The following is a 20,302-nucleotide window of genomic DNA, read 5'->3' on the forward strand; positions in this document are numbered from 1 at the left end:
TAATCCTCCACTGGCCATGTTTTAAATCCGCAAGACCAAGTAGGTTGTTTGTCTTGTAATGCCATTGCTTCCAAGCTGCAGCTCATATTAAGAAAGCTGGGTGCGTTTTTTCCTGGCATTGCTCTAATCAACTTCCAAATCAAACTAATGATATCCAAATTAGCCATTTAACATGTTACCAACATGGGTAACATCAGTTCTAATGGAACCATCTCCATCTATCAAATTTAGCTTGGTGATGTCCTGATTTGACCTGCTGAGGGACAAAAGAGATGCTTGAGGTCATTATGAAATGCCAAGAATCTCCAAGGAGAGAGATTGAAAGAGACCATGGTACAATCAAAAGCTGGCCGATGGATGCTGTTTTCTTCTAACAAGCAACAACACACAAGTCATGGTGTCCATCAATGAGGTGACATGTATCCATGTCCTGCTCTATCATTACTCTCTTTTGTTCTTTTCCTAAGCCATCCCCCCTACTATTTTCCACCTATCCTCCTACCCACCAAACTACCATAGTCCTTCCTCCGTGCAGATCTGTGAACGAAGGGCCACATGCTCTGCATCGCATTGTGGACATCATACACTCAAGTCTTCTTTTAGTTCCATTCTTTTTTTATCTTTACTCCCCTTGGAAGGAACGAGGGATCTCAAAGCTCACCCTTATCCAGACCCACCTTTAGAAGGCATGAGGGACTACTAAATTCACCATATCCAACCTCCACTTTGGCCAAGACAGCTCACACCAGTGCATGCACAATGCAAAATGTAAACTGTAATTCAAATTACAATGCTGGATATTCACAAATGCATGCACAATGCAAAATTGAAAGGGTAATTCGAATCACAAGACAGAGCTCATCAAATTAATAGAATCCGAGGAAAAAATTATAAATAGTAGTTCATACCATACAGCCGGTATCCGTCCCTGGTACGATGACATCAGAGCATCTCAGAGAGTTAAATACATCAGTAGAACACCGAGCTACAGAAGGACAACACAAGAGAGATCACCAAGCATTAGTATTTCAGGGAAATGGGAACAACAGTTATGTCATATATGGGTTACCACCCCTGCCATGACAAAATGACAGCATTGCAAAAGAAAAATCATCAGACAAATACAGAGCTACGGAAGACAGTCGCCACTCAGTACACCAGCCTAAACAACAAAATCACACAAAAACTAAAATACTGTCCATGTGAAACATCAAACAACATTTTGCCATAGCTCTTCCCAGTGGCAATTTTTCTGGAAATCTTGTTTCGTATTGCCATAATTTCATACTAGAGCTCACAAACTCATCAAAGCTTTTCTACTGGAAAAAGGTGTCTGATACACATTCGGTGATTGTTGTTGGAAACAATCAGCAACATGGAACTTCTGTTACCTCTGCTTCAACAGGATGGCGCCAGACCTTTTAAACTCCCATGGGGGAAGGCACCCTTTTAGGGGAGAGGGCAAGAAAAGAGAGGATGCTGACAACTGCCTCTGACACATAGAGATTGAAGATAGGCAACTGAAGGCACTTCTCAGCCTCGTTTTCTCGCCATCCACGGCTTGGGAATCTGGATCATGACGAACAGCAGAAATCTTAAGGGCCCCAGGCAGTAAGCAGTTGCAGAGGGCGCCTGCAGAAGAAAGAGCATAGTTATATCGATGTATAATGGAAGGCAATAAACGAATGATAGGTTCCAGGATAAATGGAAATGATACCAAAAACATGTAGTGGCATGATTGATATGCTGCCCAGTGGTTGCTAATCACAGAGTTGAAAACTAAGACTATGCAAGAAAAGCTGCTTTCACACTTTGATTATCTTATCAATTTAGAGGAAGAAATTATATGATCAAATTTCCTAGCTTCATCTGACCAAGTTGCAGCCAATTGTTATTTGTATGCTTTACAACCATTCATCATGTTATTGACAAAGGCTACTAATTTAGATGAAGTGAAAAGATGCCTAGGGTGTTGCTTCATTGCCACGTCTTTGAAGCTATGGCAGTATTCCTTATCCAATATACTGAAGTCTATTTAGAATCATGGGGCACAAGATACCCATAAATCCTTATAGAAATTTGTTGCACCTTTTGGAGACTTGAAAAGAAGACCATATGCCTCAGGTTTAATACACACACTGTCCCTTTCATTTTAGTCATTGCTAAGAAGCCTGTTGAATACTCTTTAGATGATCATTATATCTAGAACAAGATGTGGTGCAATGATTGGCCCGGCCGAGCTCTATTTAGTAGATATTCTTCCTTGATTAAATAATTAATGTAATGAATTTCCCAAAAATGACCAAGGAATCATATGTCAGAACGTTTACATGGATGCTTGTGAATTTTAGGGGTATCCAAGAAATCATATTTTGATTTATGTTCAAATTTCATGCATGAAGATACTCTTCTCATGTAATACAAAATTGTGAATTAAATGACAATCAGCTTTCACGTCTCATCCTATCATTAAAGGATTACTTAACTACAGCAGTTGCTGCTTGATAATCAGAAAATATTTTCAGACTTTTCTCCCTATAAAAGCCCAATTAGTGTATGAATGTCTCAGCCACTTCAACTTGCATGTAGTCTTCTATTCTGGTTTGGTACTTGATCTTGTTTCACATTTCTGTAGGTGATAAGAATCCCTCCAATATATGTATATATATATATATAGTCAATCTGTGGATGAACTAACCCAGTCTAGATAAAAATCTCTCAATTTCAAAATGACAATTTCTCTTTGCCATGGAACCCTAGCCTAGAGTACTTTTGACTATCTCCATAATACAACACAGATTCCATGGAGGTTACTAGAAGAACTCAAGAACTGACCGACCACAATCATGTCAATGGTAAAAGCTGGATGAATAATAGTCAAATAGATAAGTGTCCTTACTAGCCTCCAATATATTCTCAAATCTTAAGATATTTTCTCATTGAGCAAATTACAGTTATGGAAGTGTCTGGTTTCAGCATCTCAGTTTCAGCTAGAGAACCAGTCACGCACTTCTCCCTTCAGGAAAGGCTTACATCAGTTTTCCCATGGGCAACTTCAGTGTTAAAGAAATGGTATGGCTGAGTAGGCTCGTTTTCTTCAGAAAGTCGTCTGACATGATCCTTTACTACACTAATTCAAAGTTCATAAGTCCAGTAACATTAGCATCATTGATAGACACCACCATGGAATGCCGTACCAGCCCGTACCGGCCGGTACGTACCGGTCCGGTCCTAGACCGGTACCGGAACGGCAAAAAAACCGGTATTTCCCGGTTTTTATCCGAACCGGCCGGTACGGGCCCGTACCGGCCGGTTCGCACCGGTACGATTTTTGAAACCACCGCGTACCGTACCGGTACCGGCCGGTACGTACCGGACCGTACCGTACCGGTCCGGCCGGCCACCGGTACGCCGACCGGTACCGGTACGGCGGACCTTGGACACCACCAATATAAAAGGACATAAAAATTTATTTCAAGCAAAAAACTATCAACATGACTCTCTTAAAACCCACGAGGCCCACATAGATCCTCTAAACTCATAAAACCAAATGCAAAAGCCAAGAGTTTGTTGAGGAAGGGAAACATCTGAAACTCCAGCTAATGAGAGTGTTGAAGACAAAGTAACTTAAATATGCTACTTATTTTGTGCTAAAATATCTTGAGCTCTAAACAATTGCTTCTTGGCATATAATTTCTGGATCCATTCTATATAAATGAGGACCCGTGCAAACATGTGTTTAGTCTCGCATCGGCTATGCACTGGATAGTTATTGAGTACTTATACAGGGCCAAGAAACCTAAAATAATACCCGTGCAAACATGTGTTTAGTCACAGCAGCATGAGCCTATTCAGGTTGATCATAGGCTGATTGTGGTGTTTGTGATTGAATTTGAATGAATTTGGACCTTTTAGCTTGGCAAGGAAGCCAGAGCTTAATCGGGAGGAGTATGCGAGGACCCATGCAAGCATATATTTAGTCTCACATCATATATGCATTGAATAGATCTTGGATACTTATACAGGATCAAGGAGCTGAAATAATACCTTCTAGCTAGTATTTGGGTAAGGTCCTAGGTTATTATAATGCCGTGAAAATATTTGTTAGTTGCTGGCTGCACCCTCAAAGAGATACTTTGGGAGGATAAGAATGAGCTCCAAAACCAAGTTCTAGGACACAATTTTTCAAAGCTTCGGAAAATAAGCCCACCCAAATTTACTAAATAACAACCAGCAAAATCGTCAAAAGGAGATCAAAAGATTCATGTCATTTTCCCTTCTTACAACATTTAAGGAGTTCAATCTGTAGTTGATAATTCTTAAACTTAAGAAATGACAATTATTTTTATATGAGATAGACATTCTTTATGCAATGGCATTTATTTTTAAAAGTGAAAATGATTGATGCCTACTTTTATGATGAATTCATAAAAAGAGAATTTTTATACTGTCCCTCAACCTTTTTTTCTTTTCAAATCAGTTGAATCTTGCCCATAACCTAGGTGAATTCCAAAACTTATATTCGTTACTATGTAACACGAGCAGCGTTCATCAATATACCTCTTTGGTTGCAAAAATACATCATGTACAAATTTTAAATTACTAGAGTATTTAAGGCAAGGAACTTTGCTAGCAATGAATTAAGATCAATAACTGTGAAAGAGAAGCACAACTATTTGCATTTGAAAAAGTAAGGGACTCATTTGGTATTGCTTTTATTCTGTTTTCATTTTCAAAAGACCAAGAAGAAAAATAAGCTAGAGTGAACAAATTCTGTGACGAAACCCTTTCATTTTTTTGAAATTGTTTCTAAAATATTTAGAATATTTGGTAGCAAAAGAATTATTGCTTTTGAAAAAGAGTGAAAACTAAAAGCAAGCCATAGCAGAAGTTTTGTTCAAATACTATCTTCAACGTCAATCTTCAGGCAGTATTTCACTAATTGGTAGATAAACAAAAACTAGAATGATGCCAAACAGGCCTTAAGAAGTGGCTTTTTCAGGTTGGAGATGGGACCTTCATTTATCTTGCGCATGCAACACTCAGCAATTGGCATAGATATAATTGAGTTCAGATCATTCATGACACAATGCTGATTGCAACATAATGTCTTATGGAACAAGGCAAGGTTTTTATTTGTTATTCTTCATCACATATCACTATCAGCTACAACTGATATGAGACTGAAAGTGCTGGATATTTAGAGCTGCAAACCAGTTCTCCCTTCTCACCACGTGAAAATATTTGTCATCTTCCTAGTACCAGCGGAATGTGAACTCAAGAGCTTCTACATATTCTATGTTATATAGAGATGTAAGATATATAATGCGACCAGTCACAAGCTGATCTTGAAAGACCTTCAGTTTAGCCCATCTTATAAGAACTGAAGTCTACTCCAACCATATATTCTGCACAAATACTAATAGGTTTTATATTTTGATAAGTCCAAGAAGCCACTTTAACAACAGAAGTTTGCATTGAGTGTTGCATTTAGAAGGTTGGTTGATTTTGGTAAGATGAAAAAGCAGCTTTACAAACTGAAGGAAAGCCATATTTAGTTTTTAAAGGAGAACCCGTCGAGCCACATTAGAAAGAAATAATAGCTAGGAAAATTTAACAACTATATCCAATAAGTCAGTTGCTTGAGATTCTTGTTAGTTTTTTGGTCCTAAGTGGATAAGCAAGTCATAAATCTTAAAGAAAGAATCCCCACAAAACAGAGAAGCTGTTCAGGGGCAAAAGCAAAACAAAGACCTCAATAAAAAAAATCCACTCTGATAAACCTGGATGATAAGTAATTATCAAAATCATCCCTTCTTGAAGAAGAAACTATAAGACATGGTGGCTGATCATCCATACATCATTTAAACTAGAACATTAAGCACTTGGATAAGTGTTTGATCTCTGGAAAGGCTGGCAGTGGGCTGTTATTTTGGCTAGATACTTGAGAAAAGGTTTTTGCATGCGCATAAAAAGTACATAGTAATTCTGAGCGATGAGGAAAAACCAACCTCATTGCTCCATGCCCCCCCCCCCCCCAAAAAAAAAGCACAAAAAAACAAAAAAAACAAAAAAGGAAAAATCAAATATCAACGATACTTGGGAGCACATGGTGGGAAATGGCTAGTGTTGGTTGGCCAATGAACAATAAGCCCTGCAGCAACATTCCATTAACAGGAATTAAGTGTCAAAGACAAGTGAATTAGTAAGGACAGTATAAATCTATGCATAAGGTGATTCTGAGACATCACTAAAGCAACCAACAATAATCCCAGATGCACAAGAGGCATGTTTGAAGTGTAGAATTACTAATACTAAAAAAGCCCACGACATAAGAACATATTCATAATTCACCTAAACTATATAATGCATGATGTAGATTAAAATAAGCATACCTATCCTGGCAAGTCTGTTCACCCATTTTGGAATTTTGTTACCAGTCAACTTATAACAAACATCCTTGCAAAAATGGTTGCAGTTCTTAACAATCAAATGGTACGTATCTCCATGGTAGTTTACAGAATGAAGCTCCATAAACTCTCTAACCTGCATCGGGTCTAAGCAGGTTGTACCCATGAATATTGATTTTCTAAACCTGAAGCCTGGGCATTGCCGAGGCTCAACTTCAAAGACCCCACTTGTTGGATAGTCATGTGCCCCGAATGCATATTCCACACCATAAACTGCAAGTACATTAATAGAGCATTAAAAATGTAAAATATTCTTTGTCAGATGAAAATGAATTTAATCATGTTGGTGGGAAAAAAATTCTAAGATATGAACAAATTTACAGAGATGAGAGTTAAATAAGTAACATAGGCACCTTTTTGCAGATTGTCATAACCGGTTAATCATAACAGAAGATCAAAATCATGAAATATGTACATCTTTTATTGAATGTAAAATGTTGAAAGAATTTAGTGATAATTCTGCATAATTTCATGGTTTATTTTAATATTACAATTAGAATCCAACAGATTAGCATTTAATCTGTCCCATTATATCTTTTGCTTCTGCAAAAAATCACATGTTTGCCTGAAACCTACTTTCTATTACAACAAGAATCCAAGAGCTATGCATTTTGAACTGACTTCCAAGAAACCTACTTCTATTAATTCTTTAGACATGTTGAAACAAATGGATCCTAAATGTATTTAACATATCTAAAGCATATGCTGGAATAAATCACATTTTTGCTTGATGTGCATTCGACTTCCCCTAAACTGGGGGACACTAAGCCTGATTGGTGTCCTTGCTTGGAAAATGAGGATAGAGTTTCTCTACCTTTTTCTTAGTTTTGGAATTCTTCATGTAATAGTTACTTCTCCTTTGCAATTATTTGCTTGGGTGTTCATGTTGCTTTGCTTGCAGCTGCTATTTTCTCTTTCAATATTGTGGAAAAATAAATATGTATTCACGCAAATCATACATGCACCTGCATGCAGTCAGGGATTTACTGTGGAAGACTGAATAATCTGCCAATTAGAACTTTCATATGCTTCGGAATTGCTTTAACAATTGGAATGAAGCCCACTCTACAAACTTAAAGTTCCCTTCTTTTTTACTTCAAATAAATTCAACAGCATGATCCTTTTCCTTCACAAAAAAAGTAAGAGAATTTCTATGATTTGAGCAATTAGAAACCAAATGAACATCCAACTTAACTTGTTCTGAAGGTTTGCCTGAACTAACCTTAACACTTAGTACATTAGAAATACCAATTAACACAACTCCAATAAGAATTTTCCTAGGACTTCTTTATAGTAAGGAAAATAAAAAATCGAACTTGCTAAGTAAAGAGAACACCTTGTCAAACTATGACTACTAAACAAATTCCAATCAGCTTCAATAGACCATCTTAAGTGAAAATCCTAAAAATATTTCAATTCAGCATTATCCTACATGAACCAAGACTACAAGCTTTTTGATATGATGGTTGTCTCTAGACTTGTGCAAATCAGCTTGGCCCAGGCAGTTCGGCCCAATTTTTGCTGGGCTTGGGCCAAGATTTCGGCCTGAGCCGAGTCGGGCTTTCGTTTTCTAGGCCCGACTAAAATCAGCCAAGCTCGGGCTTGCCAGATTTTAGCCCAGCCCAACCTGAAAAATTTAACATATATATTAAAATCATATTTAAAATATTATATTTTTAAAGAAATTGAACATAGACAAAAATAGGAATGAAGAGGGGATGGTAGAGAAACCTAAAATCTCTTCTAGGAAGCAAAAGTACTTCAAATCACATGCTATGTGCATACCTTGCACACATACTCGTATCGGATACTAATACTCATTAAATACTTCTCGGTTACATGTTCGATACATGTGTTAAGTATCTTTACAAAATAAAAAAGATAGTCCGGATCAAGATCTGCTGTACCGGTCCGTACCAGCCGGTACAGGCCGGTACGTACCGGTCCGGCCTAAGACCGGTACCGGATCAGCGTGGAATCCGGTACCGGTAGTTTATTGTTGAAGGACCGGTACGGAACCGGTTCGTACCAGTCCGGGCCGCCACCGGTATGCTGACCGGTGCCAGTACGGCGGACCTTGGTCCGGATACTTCCCAAACACTTTAGATACTTCCCCCACACCTCCAAAAATGAGGGAGAGGCTCAATTTTGTAGTCTATTGATATTACAATTAAAATATAAAGTATGGATGGTCTATGGAATAATAATAACTAACGATGAGTTTCTAAAAGTTAATATGTATTTATGTATACTTATATATATATATATATATATATATATATATTGATGTATTTTAGCAGTACCTTATCCTACTTTTCAAGATTTGCCATACTGGCATATCCATATTGTGTCGTATCCATATCCCATATCCAGGTCCGTGCTTCATAAATCTCTCCCTTCTCTTTCCCGCTGCCCCCTCTTCTCCGCCTCCATCTGCAGTCCCCCTCCATCCGCTCCCTCCCTCTCTATTGCCCCCTTCCACTATGCCCACCCTCCTCTCTCTCTCTTTCCCTCCTCCAACTATCCTCCTCTCTTTATTCCTTACTCCTCCCCTCTCTTCCCCTTCCACCAGTTCGATGGGGATGGGTCGATTTGATCAGATTGTTGGGCAGCCAAGCATGAGACAGCCATTCCTACCGAGCTAGTTGGGTCAGGCTCAGGTCCAAAAATTTACTATTTTGCCAAGCTAGACTCTAGTTTTTAAGCACAAGGTCAACCTAAGCTAGGCTCAAATTTGATAACTTTATCTTGATATCAAAACCTAGCCTCACCTGAAACTGGCCCAGCTTGGCAGATGCTCAAGCCTAGGCTGCCTAGTTAAGTCAACTGTGAAAACAACATAGTAATTTAATACTTACAAGATCACCACCTTGTCAATTGGCTGGCCCATCTACCACAACTAATTGGAGAGAATCGCTATAGAGAATTTAAAAGCTATACAAACCTACGGTCCCCAATTAGTCTTAAATTAGCAACTCATTCAAGTTTCCATCTTCTAACCACTATGATCTCATATATTTGATACTTAGAATAGATGTCCCATGTGACGTTGGCTCATTATTTGGTTATGGTGACTAGGGCTCAAAAGGGTGTCCAAGTCCTTTTTTTTCTTTTGCTAAAAAGGGTGTCCAAGTCTTTTTTTTTTCTTTTGCTAAAAAGGGTGTCCAAGTCTTTAAAGTAGGGCTTCTGAAGGAATGTAATGCCACAGTAGAGAATTAAATTAGTGAGTCCATATTGTTGATTTACATTATTTTCAACTTACTGCTACTGGATAAAGATTCACCCCTTCGAAAATATTTCGAACATTTTGGAGGGTTTATAGATTATTTATGTCATTTCCACAAGACAGGTGAGAGATTTTCTTTTCTTTTAAAGGTTCTTGACTTCCCCAGTACTAAGAAATTCATCAATAGCTCCTCTCAAATTCTGAGGATCAATTAGTTGAGCTTTTCTATAGAAGTAGAGAAGACGAAGTCAAGAAATTCGTTATGTAAATAATCTCATCACATGGCTTAAATAAGGGAATACCTTAAATAAAGGCATGTTTGGTTGCACGTAAGTGGATGGATGGGAACTCACTTTGCCAAAGTGACTTCGGTGACCCAGGCTTTTGAGCATTGTTCCTCTCATATTGGGAACTCACTTCAGGTTACTTTAGGCCAATTCGAGATAATCAAACACCCGAAAGTGACTTCCTATATACCCAAGTGACTTCGTGTGCCTACTTATGGGCAAACAAACACACTCTAAGCAACAAATTTGCAAGCTAAATGGAAAGTCATAAGTAGTGGAAGAAGATAGAGAAGAACAAAAAAGACTAAATATTTTCCAATTTAAGGATATGGTCATTCAAGAAATTTTAGAGCTTATTCTTAGAATCGCAGACTTTCAAAACCGAGAGTGATCCACCTTGCCTGAGTTTGCCTTCATCTCAAGAATTGTTGAACTTAGTCATCTTGCTGATCTGAATTTAATGTCGAAGAAAGGTACTGAAATTTTTTAACTCCACAAGAGACCAAATGTGCCAACAAGGTTGGTAGCAATGTTTGAGATATTGAGGACCATTACCCTATTGACCAAGGATGGGTATGACATGTCATATTGAGGATCATAACAACTAAGAAAATTGATAGGCATACACAGATAAGCTCCAAACAGCATTTTTATGGCTGTTTTGACCCATGATCTGCCGTACCGGTCCGTACCGGCCGGTACGGCCGGCTTGGGACCGGTACCGGATCAGCGTGGAATCCGGTACCGGTGGTTTATTGTTGGAGAATTGGTACGGGACCGGTTCGGACCGGTACGAGATCAGTACGGGACCGGTTCGGACCGGTACGAGATCAGTACGGGACCGATTCGTACCGGTCCGGGCCGCCACCGGTACGCCGACCGGTACCAGTACGGCGGACCTTGTTTTGACCTCTAGGTTTTTTTTAGCATTTTTTTCTAAATGATATAATTTTACAAGAAATAAGATAAGATAATCAAATTAGATGCTCAACTTAAGGTTTTCTGTGGGTAGTCAAAGTTATTAACATACATAATATGACATAACATCACAAAACTTGCAATCTAAATTAATTTTTAAAGATGTGTTAAATTTAGCAATTGAAATGCAAGTAACATCATTTAACAATAGTCGCATCTAAAACTTTCTAATGATCAATATTATAATCACAGATCAGTACTAGGCACTAACTTATTTGTCCATCTAATGATCAATTTTTTTATTTTCAAAAATTTTATAGCATGTCTTAAATTGCAAGTTTATTAAATGCACTTTCTTATAGCATTCAACTTATTTATTTTGATGCATCAATGTATCTTCTTTTTTGGTGATTTAACAATATTTTTAAAAATACATTTTTAATTAATTGAAAGCAGCTAACTAATTTAAAATTTATGATAGTTTTGAGCCCTGGCTTCGACAGAAGCTAAGCATGCCCAAATTGTACCAATTTGGATCAAATTTTGGGCATTTGAGCATTACTAGTGCAAGAATGATTGTAGATTTTTCTATCTTATATGGACCATATAGCGGCTTATTTTTCTTCTTTCCTTTTGTTTCCACCTTCAAAAACAAGAGAGAATCACCTTTAACCCACTTTTGGAGCAGTACCAAACAAGGTCTACTGTGCCGATACCGGGCACCGTACCGGTTGTCCGGCAGCACGAGTCGGTACATGCCAGGCCCGTACCAAGAGAGAAAATCTACCGGAGCCGGAGAAGAAGAGGAAGAGAGAGCGAGCGGGGGAGGGAGGGAGGGAGGAGTAGCGGCGGACACTGGCAGAGGCCGCAAAGGGGAGGTCGTGGCCGCAGAAAAAAATCGGAATTTTTAAGTGAAGTCGGCAAATTGCCTCGGCCTCCGCCGGCCCCCGCGGCTCTCCGCCGGCGTCTGCCATCGCTCCTTCTCTGTCACCCGCTCGCTCTCTCTTCTTTTCTGTCTTCGGCAGTGAACCGTATTCCATGTCGGAACTGTACCAATAAGCCATTGGTACGGCTCGGAACGGGCGGAACCATCCGAACGGTTCTGCATTCCTTGGTACTAAGGCATACCGCTTGGTTTGGGAGTGGTTCAAGCATGGTCTGCCGTACCGGTCGGTACGGGCCGGTACCGGATCCTACCGGTACGGTATAGCTACATATTTCGGTACCGGCCCGTACCGAACCGGTACCGGCCCAAACCGACCAGTCTGTACCGGCTCCAAATTTTTTTTGGTTTTTAGCCCCATCGGTACAGTACCGGTTCGGCTCGGTTTGGTTCGGCACCATACCGGTACCGATGCCCACCGGTACGTCGGTACAGTCGGTACTGTGTACCCGTTCAAGGTTGGTTTGGGATGAATCAACCTTGATCCACCCCCGAACCGCTTGATCTGCCCTTAGTTCGTGTGATTTGAAGGTGTTTTCAACAACTTTCTTTGCATCTGAATCGAGACCGCTTGTATTGAACCAAGCCTTTTTATATTGAGGAGGTTTGGGTATGGTACATATCAAGAGGTACATACTGAGCCACTTAGTATTTCATACCTCGGTTGTTCATCACCTAAAAATGTAGAAAGTCCAAGATTGGAAACTGAAACTTGCAACCTCTGCTATAAACCATAAAGTTATAAATACATAAAACAATATGCAGTTAACTGTCTAAAATCCAAACTTGGCCAAGGAAATTTTTTTACAAGACCAGCTAAGCTGAGGTTTGTGAACCTTAGGTTCAAAGACTTATGAGCACTAGAAACATCTAGTCAATTTGGGCTTAAAGTTGGTCAAAGGACTTAGTTGTTAAGCTTGTGGAAGTTCACCTATGGGTTGACAAGAGGCTCATGGAGCCGGCCATCCTCTAGTGATAAGTTAAAGCTTGTTCAAAGTCTTGTGCAAAGGGTCACAAGAGCCAAAGCTGATTGCTACTCATACAATATGTTGTGGGATTATAAGCTAATTCATTAATTGGTGCTTGCCATGTAAGGCCAAGATCAATTGCAAAGGTCCAGTAAACTGACTAATTAGTGCAAAGAGGGAAGCACTGGGTATTCTATGTGCCTCTGTGGGCCCTATGGCTCCCACAAAGCAATGCATGGTTTTGTAGAGGTTTTTAAGCTCTACTCCTTACGGGCGCATATTTTGACCGAAAAGGCCCTACAAGGGTTACTATTCATTATTCTGCATTTTATCTGACCTGCAACTTAACTCTGAAGAGACCTTAAATCCTTTATTTTACTGATATTGGTTTTATAAGGCAATAATTGGTAAAGAGAGGAACATGTGGTGATTGGTAGATTATTGTGAGCCTTACAGGTACAACAATTCTTCATTCATAGTTTCATGGCGCATTTGTTTGCTATTCACAGGCCCATCAATCCTCAGCTGAGCTGAAATGGATTGGGTGTCCCTGAAATATCAGTAAAAATTGACAAATTGATAAGATTCAACATGTCTATAAGAGTTCTACGGGGTCAGGTTCAAATTCACACCAACTTCTAAATTCAAACCAGGATATGATCGCCTGTGATGTGACACAAGCATGACCAGAACCATTTATGAGTATAGGATGGACATAAAAATGTTAGCATTCAATGAAACCTAACCCATCAAAATAATGTACCTATCCAACCTAATAATATAGAGGAATGATTTTAGTATTTTGCAATACAGTAATTTACTTTTGCAATTAGTTTTGCTGTGCATCATATATTTAAGAAGCTCTAACAACATAAATTTAAGTTCTCTCAGTCAATATCAGTGTATCCCAAGCTATTAGGGATTCTACCAAGTCATGTTTTTATGACTGGAATTTAAGAGATTTCAGCAATGTACATTGATCTTCTATGTTCAGTGTAACAACAAAATGAGAGGAGACCTTTAACAAAATTCTACAATTTCTTGGGGTTATTAATACTAAAATAAGCTGCCCAAGATTATTTGCATTCCAAGTCAAGACCCAAGAGGGATGCTCTTTGTTTTAGGTTCCTCTACTCTCTTGACCTAAATTTAGCATGGATCTCTCTCAACTTATCATCCTTTTTGAGAAAATATCTAGCAAAAAGATTCTTAAATAAGTTGCTAGTACATTCTCCCATTTTCATGATTTCTTGGTGAAATGGATCATATTGTTACTCATCACATCCAAGTGTAAACTACCATCTTTCAAGTCCTTGTATTAATCATACATCATTATCCATCAATCTCTGTCTTTGCTGATAGGTAATATAACAACTCAAGACCTCACCTAAAAAGACTAACGAGAAGGTATTATGTGGATTTATTAGCCATGTATAAGTGCCCAACATCTACTTAGTGTGCAGCCAATGTAAGACTAAACACACGTTCACAGGGGTCCTCACATGCTCTCTTTTTTTAAGCCATAGAATCCTCACTATGCTAGGGGTCCAAATCCATTCTAATCTAATCACAAGTACCATAAATCCAATTACAAACACTAGGATTAGCTTGTAATTAGCCCGTGTTGTAGTGTTGCCTAGTCCACATAAGTTGTGGCTCTACTTCGCTCTGATACCATTTGTAATAGCGCAGAACCTCATCTAAAAGGGTAGCCAGAAGATATTGTTTAGATTCCTTTGCCTTATATAAGTACCCAAGATCTATCCAGTGCTAGCCAATGTAGAACTAAACAGATGCCCACATGGGTCCTCGTATACTCTTCCCATTTAAGCCATTGCATCCTCATCACGCTAAGATATATGAAATATCTTAATTAGATTTTGGAGAGAGAGAGTATTAGTTAGATTTTTATTTGATATTGGATGTATATGAATCCTGTATTTTGGACATATATTTATGAAATGTTTGTTTATCTTTTTCTAATCTCCAGTTGTTACGTAATTGGTTTAGATCTATAGGCCTTGCATATGCTCTTGCGTCATACACTAGGAGCATGCGGCTGTGTCACAAGCCAAGCCCGAGCGGTGGGTTTGCAGCGTGATAGGTAATTTCCTCTTCATCCAAATATAGTCATATTCCTTAGCTTAGTGAAAGAATTTACAGTGATGACCACAAGATTTCTTAACGGGTGTCCAATGCTATTATCTCATCCATTGCTACATGTAAGTCATAATACAAGAAAGTATATGGTGTTCCTTTCATTGAGTAACCTTAAGAGTAAGGTGATTCATGAGCATGGCTAAGTAGTGTCATCCGTTATCCCTGAATCATGAAACACAGATCATAGTTCATGTCATGCACATGACTTTTCAACAAAGTCCACGGCCATGTGTAACTTTTCATGTTATAATTTAAACAAGCACAATGAATAAATAGATTTCTAGCATTAACAATTTCTTGGTAATTTAGTGGCATGTTCTGCAAGGTAACAAAATATTGGCAGCTTCATGTCAAGGATTAACAATATTTGATTGACTTATCAATCGTGATATGTCTATGAACATCTTTAGTTTGTAACTTTCCACGACATACTTGTTTGAATACTTGACCACTAATTTTATATTGTTGATCATTTTTTTATTTTCCTGTGATCACCAGGGCTTTCCTACAGCCAACAACATACTCACCTTCCTACTGATTAAAGAAAACAAAATAAGATCAGAATTAGAAAACTATCATAAATCTAAGATGCAGCAGCAAGCAAACATGTTAGGCTATTGTACGTGAAGAAAGTCACTGGCATCAGTTCAATAGTTTGTCAGAACAAACCTATTGCTGCTAAGCAACTCCAGTTTAGATTCGAGGTTTAAAAGTAAGATGTAAAAACATTTTCAGAAAACTCATATAATACACAATATGGTTGCACAAAGTCGTGTAGCTTTTTGTACAGCTAGCGAAACTCCTTGGTTGAAATCTGATGGATTTGTTGATTGAAAGGACAGAACATAATTTGATACATATAGACAACATTTTCTCCAAACAACTCATTCGAAGAGCAAATTGTTCAAAACTCATGCTACATATAAGTCTTTGATACAAACAGACAAGGTTAAGCCAATCATACCTTCAACCCCTGTGTGATAAATCCCAAGGCCTGCCCAATAAACATAGCCATTCATGGGCGTCAAATCATAGACATTCAGATAAACTGGTGCATTTCCTGGTGTTTGGCTGGCAGAGCGGACCTTGGGAAACAAACAGAAACGGGTGGCAGATTTCCTACCCAAGCGAAGGGGCATAATGGATTTCCAACACTTCTTTGACCTGAACTTCATGGTCCTTCAAGTGAAGAAAGAAAATAATCAATGTTCCGCACCTTTTCAGCATATACAATTAAGTCAGCAAAATCACAGCAAGAGACTGCAGAGGAAGACAAAGATGCAGTTTAGGAGTGAAAGAAGTTATGACCTTGCATCAGATCCCTAATTTCCAAAAAAAGAACCAGCGAGCTCACAACATCTTAACTAAGCCATCCTTTATTTGCGATCAGATAATTCTAATAAAACATTTTGGGAACATTTTCTTATTAAAATATAACATGGAGTAATATTGAAATGAATGAGCACAGTGACAATGAACAACACCGAGAACTACACACATCCAGGACAAAAACAGCTGAAAAAAGATAAAAAACAGCGGCATTGTGAGATCCACAAAAGCCTGAAATAGAATGAGCTGATGACACTGAACTTGTCGAAATAAATACAAAAGAACATGTCAGGACTAGCAAAGATAGTCAACCAAATTTCTTAGTCATAAAAACATCCATAAATCCATCATGAGATTGCAATGACCCGCTTAAATTCTGCCAACTAAATCAAAAAAAATAATCTTTTAAAAATTAGAAGAAACAATTCCCAAAATCAAACAAATCTGAAAAGTCAAGTAGAGAATTGTCGAATTTGATTCATTGTGGAAACGAGCTCGTAACCAGTTGCGACCAAAAATATTACAAGTGAAGCATATTTGGAGGGGGAAAAAAAATAAAAAGCACGTCTTTTTATTTTTGGAACGCCTACATCTCAAGAAGTGAGTAAACGAAGTACGTTACCAAGAGAAGGGGAAACCAGTTCTTGACAGGAAAAAAAAATCAAAAAATAAACAGAGATGCGAAGAAGAAATCTGTCTACATTTTTATAGAATGAGAGAAAGATCTCATCTTGTGCTACTTCCGCAGAATAATTCCCGGAATGTTGCAAGTCAAGAGAAATCTTGATACATTATACAAAGAAAACACAAAAATATAACCAAAATAGAGCTAGATTTGAAGCATACACCCATCAAACAAACTCATTCCCACATTTTTAGCAGATCCAGAGGATTTAAAAGTTATCAAGAACCAACAAAGAAGCCAAAAGGCCGAAATTTATAGAGAACAAAAAAAAACCAAAAAGAAAAAGAAATCTTAAAAGGACGCGGCATCAAATGGGGAAAAAGAAACAGCAGAAGCCACTTACCTGCTTGGGATGAAACCCAACTCAGCGTCTCAGAAGCCGACCTCCACCCACATGTGGAGCCGCCATTCCAGGACCCAGCAAGCACCAACACCAACCCCCTCCCCCCCAACTCCTGAGTCCTGTCGTCTCCTAGCAGGAATAAACAAGAAAGGAAATGCGAGGAAAGAGAGTTGGGTTGAGGGATCTCTGAGAAAGATTTGGGGGGAAGAGCAAACCTCTTCTCTCTCTCTCTCTCTCTCTATCAATCAGAGAGGGCTGTGGCTTTCTCTTTCTACAGTACAAAGAACGGACAGGCTTTCTCAGAAGGCGCGCTTTTATTTTATTTTATGTTTAATGATTTCCAGGTGATAAAACTTCTAGTTCATTATTTTGATTTAATCATTAGTAAAACTTTCAAATGATGATTATATATCTTTTATGTAATGATTATTATGATAGCATGATATAAATTTTACATACAAATCTATTTAGATCAATTTTTCACAAAATGATATGTATTTAGAGATTTTTTGAAAAATCATTTAATAGTCTAAAAGAATATATATTTAATATTTTAAAAAAATAATAAAGCGATCGAGGAGCAAGATTATTCAAAAATTATAAAATATATATTATTTTGATAAAAGTCGCTGGCAATCTCCGCTCGTATACCAAATTATTAGGTTGTCATTGAAAGCAATTATTGACAGGATTGCTATTTATTTTTAGGAAGACAATATTTCTAAAAACAAGCTCGGCCATCTTCGAAATATAACATCCCATTAATTGTGGCTAAAATAAATTTGATTCTCTTCCTATCATATAGCTATAATTATCTTTCAATATTATCATTATATATTTCGTATTATGAATATATAATTTTTCATAATTATTATATTTTTTATTCTTGGGATTTGATTTTTTGATGATTTGTTTATAAATATATAGCATTTATTTTAATGAATTTGGCGAGAGATTAACATCTGAAACAATTCCTTTCATAGCCGTTATTTGAATCGTCGAATGCGCTCATCAGTTTCTGCTGATGCGTTTATTTTGGCTCTAAGAGCCGCCCGTGACTTTCTTTTTCTGGCTCCACCTGGCTGAAAAGTAAAGGCACTCTTGCTTTCCGAGAGTCTACTAACAGTTTCGCAAGAATAGATAGAGCCAGCATTATTTTGTTAGAATATTGAACAATGTCTTGCATCCATCTCTCCCAAGAGCCAATGCTTTGAGAACCCCACACTGAAGTGGTCTGTTATTTGGAGGGTACTGCCAGAAGTGAGTACAGACAATACTTCAAAGTGAAAACTGGACTATTAAATAATGGAAGGGCATTATGAATCTTAGAACACAAGCACACAGATAGTAAATATTCATTCTGAATTATTTCACATTTTGTTTGTCATGGTACAATATGGATTTCTTTTTTTTGTCAAAACAATATTTCATTTCATATACTTTCAAGTGAGTACAACTAGCCATATCACTATGGATACACTCTTTGTTTACACTCCTAGGCCCTGTTTAGAGAAACTGTTGGACTTTTGAAAGTAGAGCTGTTAGAAGTATAGTTGAAGTAAATTTTTTATAAAAAACTATTTGCTGTTTGGTAACTATATTTGTAAAGTGTTGTGGCACTTTAATATGTATTTGGTAAACAAACTGGAAAAGTACTTTTGTATGACCAAATTACCATAAAGGACATTGCATAGTATTATACAACAGAGCATAATAAAATATAACATATATTAATATATAAATATATGATAGTATAATATTACTGTAATATAATATAATATTATTATAATGTAGTAATATAACATTGTAAGCTATAGCATAATAATTTAATATAATATTAAATTATTTAATATAATATATCAATGTATTATGATATAATGTAATATAATATTATATATATAGTATAATACAATAATAAAGGTATAAAATGTTATAATTATTAGTGTACATTAATTTTTCATAATATAATATAATATTAAATTATTTAACATAATATATTAATGTATTATGATATAATGTAATTATAATATTATATTTATAGTATAAAATAAAAATAAAGGTATAAAATATTATAATTATCAGAGTAAATTAATTTTTCATAATATAATATAATATTAAATTAATTAACATAACATATTAATGTATTATGATATAATGTAATATAATATTATATTTATAGTATAATACAATAATAAAGGTATAAAATAATAATAGGAAATAAGAATACCTTTTCTTGCACAGAAGGGGGTCTGATCTATGGCTAGGATTCTTTGTTAAGGCTCCAGCAGATTTTTAGATTTATAAAGAAACAAAGTATGTAATTGTTGTATTTTATTATGGGTATCTTGAAATTTTGACTTGTTTAATAAATAGATTGGGTTTGGATTAAAGAATTCTTGATGCGACCCGCATCGAATCTGGCCCATGTCCGATCCGATCCAACCCGATTGTCACCCTTAGCTCTTGGCCTCCCTTATCTCAACACAAACAAAAGAGCATGCATCTTGAGAATAATCGAACAACATCACAGCAAGAAAAACCTTCTGCATTTCCACCAATCATGGTAGGCCAACCTAAAACATGTCCCTGGCTACAACCTCTCAGGAACTTATCTGGTGCCAAGCAAGCACATGATTATTCATGATCGTCAGATGGGCCTTTGATAAACGGGGCATTTGGGGCTCTTTTTTTTCTCTTGTAGCGCCTCAGATAGTGTTTTTCACCTAGGAGCCCCAATCTCTGAGTTTCCTCAAGATTAACTTCGATGGATGCGTGATAGGAGGGGAGGTGCAGACTTGAGGTTCGGACTCTAGTGTTGTTGTTGCTGGTGGATGCCAGATTTTTGACACCTCGGTCTTTGGGGCGAAGTTGAGGGCAGCATGGGCTAGTCTGGGCCATGCTCGGCACATGCTACGAGCTAGAGCAATCATGCTTAGGGTGATTCGGCTACGGTGATCGGTTGGATCCAGGGTC

The 20,302-nt window shown here is 37.5% G+C and overlaps 1 protein-coding gene across 3 annotated transcripts; it reads right to left on the minus strand.

Annotated features, from left to right (window-relative positions):
* Positions 1–1,008: 1,008 nt before the first annotated feature.
* Positions 1,009–17,616, minus strand: LOC103711308 (deSI-like protein At4g17486). Of its 3 annotated transcripts, none has more exons than XM_008797404.5 (4): positions 17,330–17,616; positions 15,937–16,151; positions 6,396–6,683; positions 1,009–1,632 (listed from the first exon to the last, which is right to left on the minus strand). In XM_008797404.5, exons 2-4 carry the CDS (start codon positions 16,145–16,147, stop codon positions 1,388–1,390), a joined length of 744 nt encoding a protein of 247 aa, XP_008795626.1. In that variant the 5' UTR covers positions 16,148–16,151; positions 17,330–17,616; the 3' UTR covers positions 1,009–1,387. The 3 variants fall into 3 exon arrangements, with proteins under 3 accessions (XP_008795626.1, XP_017699327.1, XP_008795627.1); XM_017843838.4 differs by having other exon boundaries at positions 15,937–16,232; positions 17,330–17,609; XM_008797405.5 differs by lacking the exon at positions 17,330–17,616 and adding an exon at positions 17,148–17,283.
* Between the last annotated feature and the right edge of the window lie 2,686 nt (positions 17,617–20,302).

Source organism: Phoenix dactylifera, chromosome 7, assembly GCF_051530095.1.
Source record: "Phoenix dactylifera cultivar Ajwa chromosome 7, Ajwa_hap1_PhDact_Kaust_v1.1, whole genome shotgun sequence".
Taxonomy (NCBI): Eukaryota; Viridiplantae; Streptophyta; class Magnoliopsida; order Arecales; family Arecaceae; genus Phoenix; species Phoenix dactylifera.

Bases quoted from the DNA above. Each gene is read 5' to 3' on its own strand.
- LOC103711308 (XM_008797404.5), bottom strand. From the start codon at position 16,147: ATGAAGTTCAGGTCAAAGAAGTGTTGGAAATCCATTATGCCCCTTCGC. The intron at 6,684-15,936 runs GTATGATTGGCT...ATGTACTTGCAG, and splicing joins TTATCACACAGGGGTTGAAG to TTTATGGTGTGGAATATGCA. The intron at 1,633-6,395 runs GTATGCTTATTT...TTTCTTCTGCAG, and splicing joins GAACAGACTTGCCAGGATAG to GCGCCCTCTGCAACTGCTTA.